General features: G+C 38.2%; 1 protein-coding gene across 1 annotated transcript in view; it reads left to right on the top strand.

The window, feature by feature from the left end:
• The first annotated feature begins 2149 nt into the window (after window positions 1-2149).
• Window positions 2150-17348, top strand: part of f8 (coagulation factor VIII, procoagulant component) — a 29630-nt gene continuing 14431 nt past the window's right edge. The window contains exons 1-16 of the mRNA XM_051650533.1: window positions 2150-2332; window positions 5198-5295; window positions 5450-5572; window positions 5923-6135; window positions 9823-9996; window positions 10103-10327; window positions 10743-10998; window positions 11077-11257; window positions 11361-11448; window positions 11627-11844; window positions 13321-13471; window positions 13629-13838; window positions 13951-15148; window positions 16354-16519; window positions 16635-16874; window positions 17078-17306. Coding sequence (XP_051506493.1) covers window positions 2166-2332; window positions 5198-5295; window positions 5450-5572; window positions 5923-6135; window positions 9823-9996; window positions 10103-10327; window positions 10743-10998; window positions 11077-11257; window positions 11361-11448; window positions 11627-11844; window positions 13321-13471; window positions 13629-13838; window positions 13951-15148; window positions 16354-16519; window positions 16635-16874; window positions 17078-17306 — 3937 coding nt within the window. The 5' untranslated portion in view covers window positions 2150-2165. The remainder of the gene's footprint in view (window positions 2333-5197; window positions 5296-5449; window positions 5573-5922; window positions 6136-9822; window positions 9997-10102; window positions 10328-10742; window positions 10999-11076; window positions 11258-11360; window positions 11449-11626; window positions 11845-13320; window positions 13472-13628; window positions 13839-13950; window positions 15149-16353; window positions 16520-16634; window positions 16875-17077; window positions 17307-17348) is intronic.

The raw sequence follows: 17348 nt of genomic DNA, 5'->3' as shown, positions 1-17348 counted from the left end.
CATATTTTTCTGCCTGTGTCTTACGCTAACATTCACTAGGGGGTAGTGTTACATCTCAAACTACTTATTCCTGAAATAAAATACTGTAGCTCAATCATAGATAGTGATTTGAACCAGAGACTTTTAGCCTGAGATGAAGCACTTGTATTAAAATGAATGTGAGAAATTGAAACGCCCAATATGGCGGATGAAGAAAAGGAGTTCCCACCTTTTGCAGTTAAAAGAGCTAATCACCTTTTAGATACAGGTTTTACCTGTCAATCAACTTGAGTACAGCATTAGCTGGACTAGCCTAAAAAATAGGTTTTAGGGGGGTGATCGAAGCTAATGAAGCAGAATTTATGAGACCAGTTGTTGTCAGATTTAACTGCTGATTTGAACATGTTCTTTGATTGTAATATTGACCAGGTAGTTAGGAGATGTAGTTTTATGCCTATAGCCTACCTGTAGAAAATAGCTGCACGGGATGAGAGCGTTCCAAATATGACCGCCAATTGGACTGACTTGCCTTGAAAGGGACTTTGTTTGAACAAACCCCATTGTAACTCATCCTGCATTGTTTGAACATGAATGATAACCTCAAATCATGCAGCTTGCTAAGGAGAGGCATACTGTGACTTTTCTAAGCGACTAGATGATTTTCACATGGAAGGTCATAAAACAGGTGAAAAATACCAAAACCAAGAAAGAGGGGCCCGAGCCATATCTAGAGAACTTTTGACTTGGGCCAGTAAGTAACCACCTAGCAACTGCACAGCAACGCCTTGGCAACCACCCCCAAAATGATCTCTGTCTTGTTTGGCTGATTGAGTTAATTGGAACTGGAAGCCTGTTTCACAATTACCAAATTCTCAGATTAGTCTAAAAAGGTGATTGCTTTTTAAGGCTAATGTAGTTAAACATTAAAGGGACAGTTCACCCACTGAGATGTGTATGACTTTCTTCTGCAGAACACAAAGATTTTTAGAAGAATATTTCAGCTCTGTAGGTCCATACAATGCTAGTGAATAAATATAAAGGCAGCATAAAATTAATCCATACAACTCCAGTGGTTAAATCCATGTTTTCAGAAGTAATATGATAGATGTGGGTGAGAAACAGATTGATATTTAAGTCCTTTTTTACTTAATGTCATTTAAAAAACAGACCTCCTAAGCGCTCTTCTCTCATAAGAGTACTTCTTTTGTTTTTGGTGATTCGCATTCTTCGTGCATATCGCCACCTACAGGGCAAGGAGGAGAATTTATTGTAAAAAAAAAAAAAGGACTTAAATATTGATCCGTTTCTCACCCACATCTATCATATCGCTTTTTAAGTTTTGGATTTAACCACTGAAGTCGTATGGATTACTTTTATGCTGCTTTTATGTGCTTTTTTGAGCTTCAAAGTTTTGGAATTCTAGAAATCTTTGTTTTTGTTCTGCAGAAGAAAGAAAGTCATACACATGACATGTAAATGAAATACTCTTCATTTTTGAGTGAACTATTCCTATTCCTAAATGATAAAGAGTTAATTAATGTTCAGCCAAAATATTATTATATTGCCTTTTTTTTTTTTTTTTGCATGTTTGCTTTGTTCCAGTGGTAAACAGCACAGTTATTTTAATCACAGTCTTTTTATAGTATAATTATTCCAAAATTGCATTAAACTTCCTGTTTTCGAGGGTTGAAAATAAGATCAAGAAATACTGGTAACACTTTAACATAAAGGTTCCATTTGCTTACAACATTAGTTAACATGAACTAACAGTGAACAATACTTTCACAACACTAATTAATTTTGGTTAATGTTAATTTCAACTAAATGTTTTATATGTTAATGCCTATTAACTAATATGAACTAACATTAACAAAGATTAATAAATGTTGTAAAAAATATATTAATCATTGTTAGTTCATGACAACTAATGCATTAACTAATGTTAACGAATGGAACCTTATTGTAAAGTGTTACCGAGATAACACGTAGGAACGTGCTTCAGTAGTGCATGTGGACAAAAAGATCCCTGCTCCTTGTCTCTATATGACTCACTTTATCTTCCATCATTACTCATGATTGTCATAAACACACACTCTCTCTCTCACTCTCTAACTCCTCCCTTCACACTCTTCCTGTGCATTTATATGTATCCTGACAGCATCCCAGCATCACATTCAGACAAGTGTATGCATAGAAATTGTGCTCCAGTGATGAAGGCCCTACTGTTCCTCCTCTTCCTCACCGTGAAGTCTTCTTGTGTCCTGGCGAAGACTCTGGAGTTCTTCATCGCAGCAGTGGAAACTAAATGGGACTATGTGTTTATTGACAACACAGATCTTACGGCAAACCAGAGGTGAGTAACCTCAATTTGATCTTTATATACACATTATTATTGATTAATGAAACAATTGACGCAAATATTTTTTTCAATCAGACACAATCAGATTTTTTAACGATTTTACGACAACCTGGCTTATTAATAGATTATTTGTAATTAACAGTTTATGTCATAAAATGTACTGACACTGGTAAGAATGATGTTTTGTTACACAGTGTTCCTAAAAGAGTAAAGGCATGTTGAAGACGTTATCAGATTAATTTAGAATGTGACCATCAAACAGTGGATTCAGTTAATAAGGATAGAAAGAAAAAGCTTTGAGGAAAGTCTTTGATCTGTTCATTTGCTGACATGGACTCAGTCCAGGCAAAAACTTTGAGGACTGTCCAAAAATTAATTATAGTTCCATAGTTTTAGTGTTAATCAGAGCATAACAAATGTCAAACGTTTTAGCAGACTAAATGTTTTAGTGATTAAATTAGAAGCCTAATAAATTGGTTTACCTTTCGTTATCCATCTTTGATGTCTGTTGTTTATATTTAATATGATTCTAGCAATTCATTTCTGTTTATTTAAAGTCAGTATGCGTTGAGGACAAGCATGCTTTGATTTGGTGTTTTCAGAACAGAGTGTAATTACAGTTTATACCCGTTAGTGTAAAACCGCAATGGATTATCTGATGAATATACTCATTTGTTGTAAGCATGTGTAATGCAAAACAAAGATTTTTGTCCCCCTAAACCGTATTAACATAAACACTTACTGTAAGCTACATTTAAAAATGGATCAGTATGAGGGTTTGTAAATAATAGTATAAATGTGGCTTTCCAAACTCTTTTGAGGGTCACTGTATATCTTATATGATCTAGTGCAGGGGTTTTCAAACTTTTTAATGCCAAGATAATCCCCAAATATGACAATCACCTTACAAGGGATCCTCTCCTATAATATAAACGGGTCGCTATATATTTTTGTGTTTAAGAGCCTGAATTTTTTTTTTTAAGTGGGATATTATAAAGGCAAGTTAAATAATTAGCTTTTATATTGTTATTGTACTAAAGCCACGTATGTCTATACATATAATTAAATATTATCTGTAGTCATGCACCAATGTCTCGGCCAATTATTGACCAAATTTAAACCTTTGGCTATAACCATCTGTATAAAAAAATGATGGTTTATTTATAATTAATTAAGCAAATTTAATTACTATATATATATATTTATTTTTTTCAGTGTGGTTTAAAACTGTGGCCTGTCATGTGTTCAACAGATCCAATCCATGTTCAGTGGAAATTATTTATTGTTAGAACAATACATTTTGCATCTTTATACATTTTTAAAGCATAATTCCTAAGCTGATGACAAAATAAGGCGAGTTAGTGGCAAAATATCAGTGCATCCCTAATTATCTTTAAAATATGTAGCCTACTTTGTATATAGATATGACAACAGCATTTCTTTTTTTATTCAATAATTGAGTGGTGTCAATTTTATAAATCTGAAGAGAATCATTTCGATTTAAATGAAATGGCAATAATGTTAAATTCGGACTGGTAAATATACACCGATGAGCCAAAACATTATGACCACTCACAGGTGAAGCGAATAATGTTGATCATCTCCTAACAATGCCACATGTCAAGGTCTGGGTAGACTGGATGGTAAGTGAACAATCAGTTCTTGTAGTCAACGTGTTGAATGCAGGAGAAATGGGCTGGAGTAAAGACCTGAGGGCCAAATTGTTAAGGCCAGACGACTGGATCAGAGCATCTCTGAAATGGCAAGGCTTGTGGGGTGCTGCCGGTCAGCAGTGGTGAGTACCTACCGACAGTGGTCCGAGGAGGGACAAACTACAAACCGGCGACAGGGTGTTGGGCACCCAAGGCTCATCGATGCTCGAGGGCAACAAAGGCTATCCCATGTGGTCCTAATTGACAGAAGGTCTACTGTGGCACAAGTCACAGAAAATGTTAGGGAGGAACTTGTCACAACACTCAGTGCATCACACCCTGCTGCGTATGGGGCTGCGTAGACGTATATCGGTCTGAGTGCCCATGATGACCCTTGTCCACCGTCGAAAGCACCTACAATGGCCATGCGAGATTCAGAACTGGACCTTGTAGCTGTGGAAGAAGGTCACCTGGTCTGATAAGTCACGTTTTCTTTTACATCACGTGGACGGCTGTGTACATGTGTGCCATTTACCTGGGGAAGTGATGGCATCAGGATGCACTGTGGGAAGATGATAAGCCGCTGGAGGGAGTGTGATGCTCTGGGCAATGTTCTGCTGGGAAACCCTGGGTCCGTCCATTCATGTGGACATCAATTTGACACGTGCCACTTACCTAAACATCATTGCAGACCAGGTACACCCCTTCATGGCAACAGTATTCCCTGATGGCAGTGGCCTCTTTCAGCAGCATAATGCGCCACACTGCACACAATGTTCGGGAATGGTTTGAGGAACATGATGAGGAGTTCAAGGTGTTGTCCTGGCCTCCAAATTCCCCAGATCTCAATCCGATTGAGCATCTGTGGGATCTCCTGGACCAACAAGTCCGATCCACATGGCTCCACCTCGCAACTTGTAGGACTTGAAGGATCTGCTGCTAATGTCTTGGTGCCAGATATCACAGGATACCTTCAGGGGTCTTGTAGAGTCCATGCCTCGGCGGGTCAGCGCTGTTTTGGCTATTAGGCAGGTGGTCATATTGTTTTGGCTCATCAGTATAGACATTTTCCACTGACCCCTAGCACCCCCTCGAACCCCAGTTTGAAAACCCCTGATTTATTGATATAATGTTAAATATGGTATAATTAAAGAACATGTACCACTGAATGAACAGCAGATGCCAACTTACAGTTCATTGTTAACAGGACATTTACATCTGGTGTCCAGAATTACATCAAGGCTGTATATACGGAATTCACTGATTCCACCTTTACAACACCAAAGTCAAAACCTCCATGGGCTGGTCAGTAAGAGTTTAATTTCTCCTAAAAATTACACTCCTTTTTTTTATGCTGGACAAGCTGGACAATCAGAAATATATAATGTTCTAGAAATTATTATTGATGTTTAAACATCATGTTAAGTCGATTTATAGCTTTTTTCCCCATCTGTTGCAGGTATTCAGGGCCCGACCATCAGAACAGTGGTGAATGACAGAGTCGTTATCCATTTTAAAAACTTTGCCTCAAAGGCTTTCAGTATTTCCCCCATTGGCATTCCGTACTGGAAACAATCGGAAGGTAAATCTCAAGAATGGAATATGATGCTTGTAGGAGTTCGTTGGAATTTTAGAGGCTGAAAAATAAATCTAAATAAGTCTAAATCACTTTAGACTCACTTTTGTTTTGTAATACTGGAGATTCAAAATGCACAAAGTACATGAGATTTCCAATTTGACAGAGCATCTTGTATAGTAAGACTGGGCTTGCCTGGGAAAATGAAAGTAAAATTAAAGCAATATCCTGACATACTGTATATTGTAACATCCTGAGATTAAAATCTTGCAGTGTGGTTTAGATAATAAATAAATAAATAAATAAATAAAAACAATGTATAAAGATAAACTGCAACATCCTGCTTTCGACACCAGGCGCTGGTTATGAGGACTCTAGCTCAGTTCAGGAGAGGGCGGATGATTTGGTGCTTCCTGGTGGCTACTACAAGTACGTGTGGGACATTTCCCCCAACTCTGGACCAACTACATCAGACCCGGACTGTCTCACCTACATGTACTCATCACAGGTGGATGTCGTCAGAGACTTCAACAGCGGACTCATCGGGGCCCTCCTGATCTGTAATGCAGGTGTAAATCTGTTCTCTCTATTTTAGGATGTCAACTAAGGCAAATTAAACATAATATAAAAAGTTAAATATGTGATCATTTGAATAAAAGACCACATGAAATTACAAACTTTAAGTCCATTTCAGTTTAGGGCTTCAGCTAACGATTATTTTGATAATCGACTAATCTAACGATTATTTGACTATTCGGCGATTATTGCAACGATGAATCATTAACTCTTAACCGACTATTCATCTTGTGCCCCGGCTTAACATGTTATATTAAACGTGCTTGCTAACAATAAAGAGCTTTTCTCTTGTTTTCCATTTAAAATTGTCTAAAAATCCTTAAAACAAGATACATTTACTTGAGAAGCAACAAGATATTTAGACTTGCTTTAAGAGAATGTATCTTAAATAAGTGTATTTTTTCTGCGAGTGCAGTAAAGACAAATATACTTATATTCAAGATCTGTTCTCTAAAAGCAAGTCTAAATATCTTATCTGCTGCTTCTGTGGTGAATGCATCTTTTTTTAAAGGATTTTTAGATATTTTAAAATGATTGTATTTTTAATATTATATTCAACATTCTCAGATAACAATTTTTTATTCTGCAGTATAGCTGCTAAAGAAAATTTACATTGTTTTAAATGAGTTTTAGATATTATTTTTGGAAACAAGCCAAAAAAACAAAACAAATCCAAAACATATTTTGTGTATAATGGGGTGAAGACTACCCTCTCTCACCTTTCTGTTCACTTCAATCCATATTTAACTCGCAAAAAAACAAACTCTCTCTTATTAATTAAGCTGCATATTGCCAATTTTCTTCATGATAAGAAATGCACAGTGACACATATATTATGATTCAATAAGTCACGAGCCATCATGTTATAATCTGGCTGCGGCACTCGAGGGATGGGCGTCCCCAAGTGTGCATCAGCCGGGTGCAGTTTCTATCTCTCTTCCTTAGGTCTGGACACTTCACTCATAAGTGGCTCTGAACGCACAGGGAAATGCCAGTTTCGGAATTTGTAGTTATTTATATGACCTGCTTCCTTATTATTTGAACTTTAATAAAGGATGCAAAGATATAACGGTGAGGTGTTTCCTTTAAAGACGCACTGACACGCAAGTTTTGCTTCAGCGGAGAGGCAACTGCTGTATTTTGTATTTTTGCATTATTATTCCCTCATACTTTGCGATCACCTGAATCTGTTTGGAAAGTTTAGTGTGCATCTGGACTGTGATCTGTGTAATTCTTCCTCTCCTCAGTCAGGCGCAAACTGCAGTGCTGTTCTCACACATCATCATTAGAGTTTAATGTGATCTCATGTTACATTAAATGAGATCAAACGACTATTCGACAATGAACATTTTTGTCAACAATTATTTTGTCGATAACGTCAACTAATCATTTCAGCCATAGTTAGCTTAGAGACCATTCATATGCTAGAAAATAAACTTTTAGCAGATATACCCATTTATAACTTACAGTCTTTTTCTTCTGGAGGAAAAATATGGTCGTTGACTCGTCTGCAGGAGCATATACAAGTTTTCGTCTAATAAAATGCTCTCTAGAATGAGAATGCCCCTCCTTCTAGTACCAAAACCAAAACAGCCTAGCAATTAGCTATAACAGCCTAGCAACGCCTAGCAACCAACCAAAGCACCCTAGCAACTAGACAGAACAGCCTTGTAATTAGCTAGAACAGCCTAGCAACACCTAGAAACCAACCAAAACACCCTAGCAATCAGCTAGAAAAGCCTAGCAACACCTAGAAACCATCCAAAACACCCTAGCAATCAGCTAGAAAAGCCTAGCAACACCTAGAAACCAACCAAAACACCCTAGCAATCAGCTAGAACAGCCTAGCAACACCTAGCAAATGGCCAGAACAGCCTAACAACGCCTAGCAAACAACCAAAACACCATAGCAATTAGCTATAACAGCCTAACAACATCTAGCAACTGGTCAGAACAGCCTAGCTATGCCTAACAACCAACTAAAACACCCTAGCAATTAGCTAGAACAGCCTAGCAACACCTAGCAACTGGCCAGAACAGCCTAACAACGCCTAGAAACCAACCAAAGCACCCTAGCAATCAGCTAGAACAGCATAGCAACACCTAGCAAACTACCAAAACACCCTAGCAATTAGCTATAACAGCCTAGCAACACCTAGCAACTGGCTAGAACAGCCTAAAAATGCTTTGAAACCAACCAAAGCACCCTAGCAATCAGCTAGAACACCCTAGCAACATCTAGTAAACAACCAATACACCCTAGCAATTAGCTATAACAGCCTAGCAACACCTAGCAACTGGTCATAACAGCCTTTCAACGCCTAGCAACCAACTAAAAACACCCTAGCAATTAGCTAGAACAGCCTAGCAACACCTAGCAAACAACCAAAACACACTAGCAATTAGCTAGAACAGCCTAGCAACACCTAGCAACTGGCCAGAACAGCCTAACAATGCTTTGAAACCAACCAAAGCACCCTAGCAATCAGCTCAGCCAGAACAGCCTAACAACGTCTAGAAACCAACCAAATCACCCTAGCAATTAGCTATAACAGCCTAGCAACACCTAGCAACTGGTCATAACAGCCTTGCAACGCCTAGCAACCAACTAAAAACACACTAGCAATTAGCTAGAACAGCCTAGCAACACCTAGCAAACAACCAAAACACCCTAGCAAGTAGCTAGAACAGCCTAGCAACACCTAGCAACTGGCCAGAACAGCCTAACAATGCCTTGAAACCAACCAAAGCACCCTAGCAATCAGCTCGGCCAGAACAGCCTAACAACGCCTTGAAACCAACCAAAGCACCCTAGCAATCAGCTCGGCCAGAACAGCCTAACAACACCTAGAAACCAACCAAAGCACCCTAGCAAGCAGCTAGAACAGCCTAGCAACACCTATCAAACAACCAAAACACCCTAGCAATTAGCTATAACAGCCTAGCAACACCTAGCAACTGGCCAGAACAGCCTAACAACGCCTTGAAACCAACCAAAACTCCCTAGCAATTAGCTAGAACAGCCTAGCAACACCTAGCGAACAACCAAAGCAACCTAGCAATCAGCTAGAACAGCCTAGCAACACTTAACAACTGGCCAGAACAGCCTAGCAATGCCAAGCAACCAACCAAAACTCCCTAGCAATTAGCTAGAACAGCCTAGCAACACCTAGCAAACAACCAAAACACCCTAGCAATTAGCTATAGCAGCCTACCAACACCTAGCAACTGACCAGAACAGCCTAGCAATGCCTAGCAACCAACCAAAGCACTCTAGAAACCAGCTAGAACAGCCTAGCAACACATAGCTACCAGCCAGAACAGCCTAGTAATTAGCTAAAACAGCCTAGCAACACCTAGAAACCAACCAATACACACTAGCACATAGCTATATCAGCTTAACACCTAGCAACCAACAAGAACAGGCTGCCTAGCATCCAATCAAAACACACTAACAATTAGCTAGAACAGCAAAGCAATAACTAGCAACCAGCCAGAAAAGTCTGGCAATGCCTAGCAACCACTTAGCAACGCACTGTCTGACTTTCTGTGTGTCTGTAAGGCCTGTATAACATTTAAACTTCAAACTTTAACAAATATTTTAAACAAGGCTTTGCCAAGCCAACATCAAATGTGTTTTGACAAAATGTACTTATCTAGTTACATTTGACCTCTCTCAGATGCTCTGACTGAGGAGAGACAGCGGAAGGTTCCGGAGTTCATTCTGCTATTTGCTGTCTTTGATGAAAATAAGAGCTGGTATCGGGTGGTGGGCCAATCAGACAAACCAAAGAAAACATTCAGCCCGACCCAGTACCACACCATTAATGGATACATCAACTCAACCCTACCAGGTGTGACCTGCATTTTGTATTGTATTTTGTATTTAACGTATTGTGCTTCTTGTATATTCCTTAATGTATTCAGCCATATTTTACTCTGTTCTTGCTATTATTTCAGGTTTAACCGTGTGTCAAAAGAGCTCTGTGGTGTCATGGCATCTTATTGGTCTCGGCTCCACCCCAGAGATCCACAGTATCCAGTTTGAAGGTCACACCCTAAAGATAATGGACCATTTAAGGGTCACTGTGGAGATGACCCCAATGACCTTTACTACAGCCCTGATGAAGCCGTCTGCTGCTGGAAGATTTCTGATCTCTTGTAAGATCCACTCGCATCAGACAGGTGTGAATCTGCCTCAAAAACACATCAACAGTTTCATATTTAAATCTGAAAGATTGTCATCAATGCTTCATTGATACTGTGTAAGATAAAATAAACCACTGGAGCCGTAGTGAAATGACTAGAGCAGGCGTTTCTGGCACACTTGAGCCATGGTGCTCATGTGGGTGATGTTTGAGTCTAATGCTAATAAAAGAGGCAAAAAGCTTCTCTGACTATACTTTGACTATGTTTGACTGCTTTTGAAACAGTGTGTATTTTAATGTTTTTAACTTGTATTGAACCTGGAACATTCCTTTAATGCTTAAAATATAGTAACAAGGTAAGGTACTTGTGTACTTTACACCTCTAACAGACATCTCTATAAAATGGTTTTCTTTCTATATTTCTCCAATGTTCCATTAAATTCTCTCTACAGCTGGTATGAATGCATTCTTCACTGTTGAAAACTGCCATGAACCTGTGGTGGCCCCAAGCCCTGAAAAACGAACCGTCAAAGGTTCTGATGGCGATGAGGAGGATAATGAAGACAACATGTTCTCTAGCATCATCCTCATGCCAGGAGGTCCTGTATCAGTGCTCCGCTCCAGCGCCAAGGGGCGACCCAAAATCTGGATCCACTACATCAGTGCAGAGGAGATGGACTGGGACTACTCATCTCAGATCGGTGACCGGTAAGACTGTGAGCACATCCTGAGCTTTATAAATGTGAAACTGATTGAACCTGATTGAGATTAAATTTAATGTTTCAGGCCTTCATCATCATCTGCATCATCTTCTGAGTGGTTCAGGAAAGGTCCTCAGCGTTTGGGTGGGGTGTATAAGAAGGTGGCATTTGTGGAGTACACAGACAAGACCTTCACTGAGAAGAAGACCACCGGCCGAATGCTGATTGGCCCAGAGCTAAGAGGGGAGGTGGGAGATAAGTTTCAGGTAAGAATTGTAGAATTAAGACAATTAAACTGTTAAGTATGAGTTATACATTTTTATAAACTGTTGATTTTCTGATATTCGCTCCTTTGTTTTTCTCCATCAGATCGTTTTTAAAAATAAGGCCAGTCGACCATTTAACATTTATCCAAATGGTCTGACCAGTGTTCAGCCTGTGAAGAAAACAGAAAAAGGTACTGAGGCATTACATTTCATGTGCTTTGAGATGATGCGTAAGGAATAGTGGACAGTCAGTCAGTCATTATCACAAAATAAACAAGTTATTCTAGTCAACTGGAAGCAATTTGACTTTTAATCAAAATAACTCATAATCAAATTAACTCTTTACACTTTCTTTTTTATGGGTTGAAGACAAGCAGGTAGATCTCCGTTCTTTGGCCGTTCCTCCAGGGGAGATCATGATGTACATCTGGAAGCTCACAGCAGAAGATGGACCCACTGAATCTGACCCAAGATGCCTTACTCGCTTATACCAGAGTATGGTGGATCCCGTTCGGGATGTGGCGTCTGGACTTGTGGGACCCCTGATTGTCTGCAAATACCAGTCTCTGGACAAGAGAGGCAAAGTGGTGAGAGGAGACACTCTGATGGAAATCTGTTCATCTGATGGATGGATAAATGGATGGATGAATGGATGGATGGATTGAGCGATGGTTGGATGTATGAATTGAGCAATGGATGGATGAGTTGAGTGATGAATGGATGTATGAATTGATCAATGGATGAATGGATGAATTAAGCAATGGATGATGGATGAAGTGAGTGATGGATGGATTAATGGATTAATTGAGTGATGAATGGATGGATGGATTGAGCGAGGGATGGTTAGATGGATGGGAGGATGATGAATAGATTGAGGGATGAATTGATTGACGAATTGATGGATGAGTTGAGTGATGAATGGATGTATGAATTGATCAATGGATGAATGGATGAATTAAGCAACGAATGGATGGACTGATGGATGAGCGAAGCATGGATGGATGAATCCAGCGATGGAGGGATGGATGAATTGAGTGATTGTTGTACTGTTGGATGAATTTAGTGATGAATTGATGGATGTATTGTGCGATGGATGGATGGATGGATGAATTTAGTGATGAATTGATGGATGGATTGAGCGATGGATGGATTAAAGATTAATTGAGTAATGGATGGATAGATCCGTGGATGGACAGATGGACTGAGCAGTGGATTAATAGATAAATGGATGAATTGAGGGATAGATGGAATCAATTGAGCGATGGATGGATAGATCAATGGATGGATTAATTGAGTGATGAATGGATGGATGGATTGAGTGATAGATAGATAGATAGATTAACTGAGCAAAGGATGGATGGACTGAGGAATGGATGGATGGATGAATTGAGTGATGATGGATGAATGGACTGAGCAATGAATGGATTGAGCGATGAATGGAGTGATGAATGGGTGGATGGATTGAGCGATGGATGCATGGATCAACTGAGTGATGGATGGGTAGATGGATGGATAATAGATGGATGGTTGGATTGATGAATGAATGAATGAATTGATGGATGATTTGAGTGATGAAGGAATGATTGATAAATTGCACAATGATGGATGGATGGATTGAGCAGTGGATTAATAGATAAATGGATGAATTGGTTGGATGGATGGAATCAATTTAGCGATGGATGGATGATTTTAGAGTTGGATGGATAGATGGATGATGGATGAAGTGAGTGATGGATGGATTAATGGATTAATTGAGTGATGAATGGATGGATGGATTGAGCGAGGGATGGTTAGATGGATGGGAGGATGATGAATAGATTGAGGGATGAATTGATTGACGAATTGATGGATTATCTGAGTGATGAATGGATGATTGATAGATTGCACAATGGATTGTGAATAGACAGATTGATTGATAGAAAGCTCAATGGATGGATAATTAATGGATGGCTGAATGAATTGAGCAGTGGATGGATGGATGGATCGATGGAAGGATGATTGATAGATTGGATAGATGGATGGATGGTTGGATAGGCAACTAAATGTTTGTAATGTCTCCACAGTTGACTTCAGATAAAGAGAAGAAACTGCTGTTTACAGTGTTTGATGAAAACAGAAGCTGGTACTTCGAAGAGAACATTAAAAGAAACAGTGAAGATCCAGCCAAGATTGACCGCAACAACCCAGAGTTCTACAATTCCAATGTCATGCACAGTGCGTTTCTAGATTCAAATGATAGTAAAATTAGGGTTGTTTTGGGCAGTTTGGTTTATTCTACTAAGTAGCTGTTGAATACAAAAACTAAGATCCATTTTGAAATAATGAAATGTAATCTCTCCGTTTGTCTTCTTCACTGTCTCTCTCACTACAGCTGTTAACGGCTTCATGTTCAACCAGCTACAGTTTAGGATGTGTGTTGGGGATGTCATACTCTGGCATGTCGCCAGCATAGGCATTCAAAGCAACTTCCTGTCAGTGTACTTCACAGGCAACACATTTGAGAGGGATAAAAAATACGGCACTGTCCTGACTCTCTTCCCAATGACCGGAGACACAGTGACCACAGAAGTGGAGATGCTAGGTAATGTCAGAGGTCAAGATATTGACCTCATTGACTGTTTTAATCTAAAATGGTAGGCAGAATTGACAAACGACAGAGAAGAGGTCATTAAGTCTGATCTTTGTACTTGCAGGTGAATGGGAGGTCAGCCCATTTGACCCCTCCCTGAAAAAGCGAGGCATGAGTGTTCGCTACACTGTTGTTAACTGTGAAAGAGTTCACCCTATAGTGGACAGTGACGATTACGATTATGATTTCATGGATTTAATCGATAAGAACTTCCCAATTCCACGAGGCACAAAGGAAAAGAACCCCGCTATAGCAATTCGTGTTTGCAGGAACAGGACGTTGACGGATTCTGCAATTGGACAGGTCAACATCAGCAGTACCTCAGACAATGAGAGACAAAACAGAACCCCTGTGTGTGAGATAAGATATATTCTGGTGAAGCGGGAAAATGATCTGGATGCATTATCACAGGGCGGTATTCCACAGGATATTTTGGATCAACTGGACAGGGAAATGGACGGAAAGTCTTTGGAACGTCAGAGAAGGTCCCAATTCATCTCTGGGGCTTACAGAAGAAAGCCTGAGTTACTTAATCTAATTGTTCCTGAGACTGACCTTACAAGTAAAATAAGTACCACGGAACACATGGAAACAGACAAAATAACAGACAAACGTCGAAAATTAAACATTACAAACATCACGACAGACAAAGCAGAAAGAGACCAAGAGTCGGATGCAGATAAACGCAATAAAACAAATCCAATCTCTAACACAACAAATGACCTATTTAGGAAAGTCTTTCTGAGAGATAAAAACATGTCAAATAACGTCAGTCAACTTTTACGTGATTCTCGTGATGGGTCAGGGGTCATAACAGAGAAGCAGACTGATTTGAAAGTAAGAAATCGAAGGGAGACGTTTAGTGTCACCAAGGAAAACAAAGTGGATGTGAAAGTTACTAAAGTACTTAGCAACAATGAAGTTCTAGTAGACTCTGGAAGTTCTGATGTAAAGATGGAAAAGATGGAAGCAAATTTGAATCCACTTAGCTATAATTATAAAGATCCAAAGAAGTTCCGACCAGACTTTGAAGTTATGGATCCCATTTCCAGTTCCTCATATAATCAGACACATGGCAAATCATTGACAAATGACTATGATGATTATGGTAATGAGAGAAGTGTTGTCGGTATGGATCACCTTTCTGATGACAATTTCGACATCGGATCCACAAGGTCACAGTTCCGAAGTTATTACATCGCAGCAGAGGAAATCATGTGGGATTATGGGATTACTAAACCAGCTCAGCTCATTAAACCAGGGTAACAATACACAGAAGCATTCTGAAAATGGGCAATTCTAAAACCAAACAAGCCAGTTTTTATTTGAGTGTATCTCACAAAGCCTGTCAAGAACATGGCAAAGTCATATTTCACCCCAAAATTAAAAGAATTAAAGATCAAATTATATTTTTAAAGTCTACCAAATGCGTAAATGTAAATTATTTCATGAAAATTGAGCAACGCCTACACACCCAGTTTTCATTACTATGAGAAAATATTTCAGTCTCATTACCTATGCAAAAAATAAAATATTATAATGTTTAAAACAATTAAAATTATAATAATTTATCATTCTAATTATAATAAATAAGTTATTATGAAATCAACTATAAGTTAGAATGTATTATTATATTATTTAAATATGTAAATAACACTACATTTATTTTTCATTATCATTTTAATTTATAATATAAAGATATCTAATAATCATTTATAATAATACATAATTTATTATAAATAAATTGTTATTTATGCTGATTTTAATAAAAGACATTCATTGTGTCTGGACAGGATGATTCTCATTACTGTATTACAGAAGGTGTGCTTAATTGTGATTAAAATAATACAGTATATTATTATTATTATTATTATTATATTTAAATATATAGATAGTTATGGTTATATTTTATTATTATTTATAATTTATAAAATAAATGTGTAATAATAATTTATAATAATATATAATTTATTATAAATGGTTATTTATAAATATTATGTTTATTTATGATTCTTATTACTGTATTACAGTAGGTGTGCTTAATTGTAATTAAAATAATATATTATTATTTTAACATATTATTTAAATATGTAAATAGCAATAGATATATTTTTACTATTATTTATAATTTTAATTTATAATATATGTAATAATCATTCATAATAATATATAATTTATAATAAATACATTGCTGATTTTAATAAAAGATATTCATTGTGTCCGGACTGGATGATTACTGTATTACAGTAAGTGTGCATAATTGTGATTACATTTTTATCATTATTATTTTTTATTTTGAGGGTGAAATATTATCCGGACATGTTTTCGTGAGATTCACACTTTTAGGTCTTTTTTTTTTTTTTTGTAAATATTGCTTGTCAACTGAAGCCTGAAACCAGTGTTAAGGGCCAGCTCAAAGTTTGAAAGTATCTAGACAAATTGTACTGAATATTTGGTGTGTCCACAGGGAGATGCGCAGAGGAATGAGGAAATTTTTCCCAACCTATAGGAAAGTGGTTTTCAAAGCCTATCAGGACAGAGACTTCAAGTATCCAATCAAACGCGGGGAACTGGACGAGTATCTCGGCATTATGGGTCCTGTGTTGAAGGCAGAGATTAACGATGTCCTTACTGTGAGTTTCTTCACTCGAGGCAACCATTTACAGCTCTTTAATGTATTAGTTCAGTCTTAGCATTTTCAGTATCTCAATGGCACAAACTAATTCTCCCATTGGCTTTTCCCACAAGGTGGTTTTCAAAAACCTGGCATCCAGACCATACTCCTTCCACTTGCATGGGGTGTATGATAAGACCCAGGGCAGTTTTGCTCCTGGAATGGGCCCAGAAAGCTACAAGGGTGAGGTACCAGGTGATCCAGTCCCACCGGGGGAGGAGAGAGTGTATAACTGGAGAATTTCCAAACGACAAGGTCCTTCAGCATCAGAGTTTGACTGTAAGGCTGGAGCCTACTACTCCAATGTCAACATGGTAAATCTTTATCTTTTTGTAAAGTGCAACACAGTAATCAATCTAAAATAATAGACTAACAAGGCAGAATTAAATAAAAAAAGAAAGTCAAGTCTCACCATACATTTTTTGTAGACTAAACTATAACAGGTTGGCACAATACAATAAGAATTTTAAATTGGGCAATAATTGAGCTTTTTATGCATTCCTCATTTTTCCACCAGGAGAAGGACACAAACTCTGGTCTCATCGGTCCTATGCTGATATGTCGTCCCGGTACCCTCCATCCACATGTGTTACTTCAGCCTGAAATGATGGATTTCTTCCTTCTCTTCACCACCTTTGATGAAAGGAAGAGTTGGTACCTGGACTACAACATCAGGAAGTTTTGCACCCCACCCTGCCAAGTCAAAGTAGATGATCCGTGGTTTGAGATTAGCAACAAGTTTGCTGGTACATTACGACAAAATCTGTGATTAATGCTACATTTATTTT

The sequence above is a fragment of the Myxocyprinus asiaticus genome, chromosome 22, assembly GCF_019703515.2.
Source record: "Myxocyprinus asiaticus isolate MX2 ecotype Aquarium Trade chromosome 22, UBuf_Myxa_2, whole genome shotgun sequence".
NCBI lineage: Eukaryota > Metazoa > Chordata > Actinopteri > Cypriniformes > Catostomidae > Myxocyprinus > Myxocyprinus asiaticus.
Note: the sequence above shows the minus strand (reverse complement) of the source record. Positions and strands in the feature narration are given on the sequence as shown.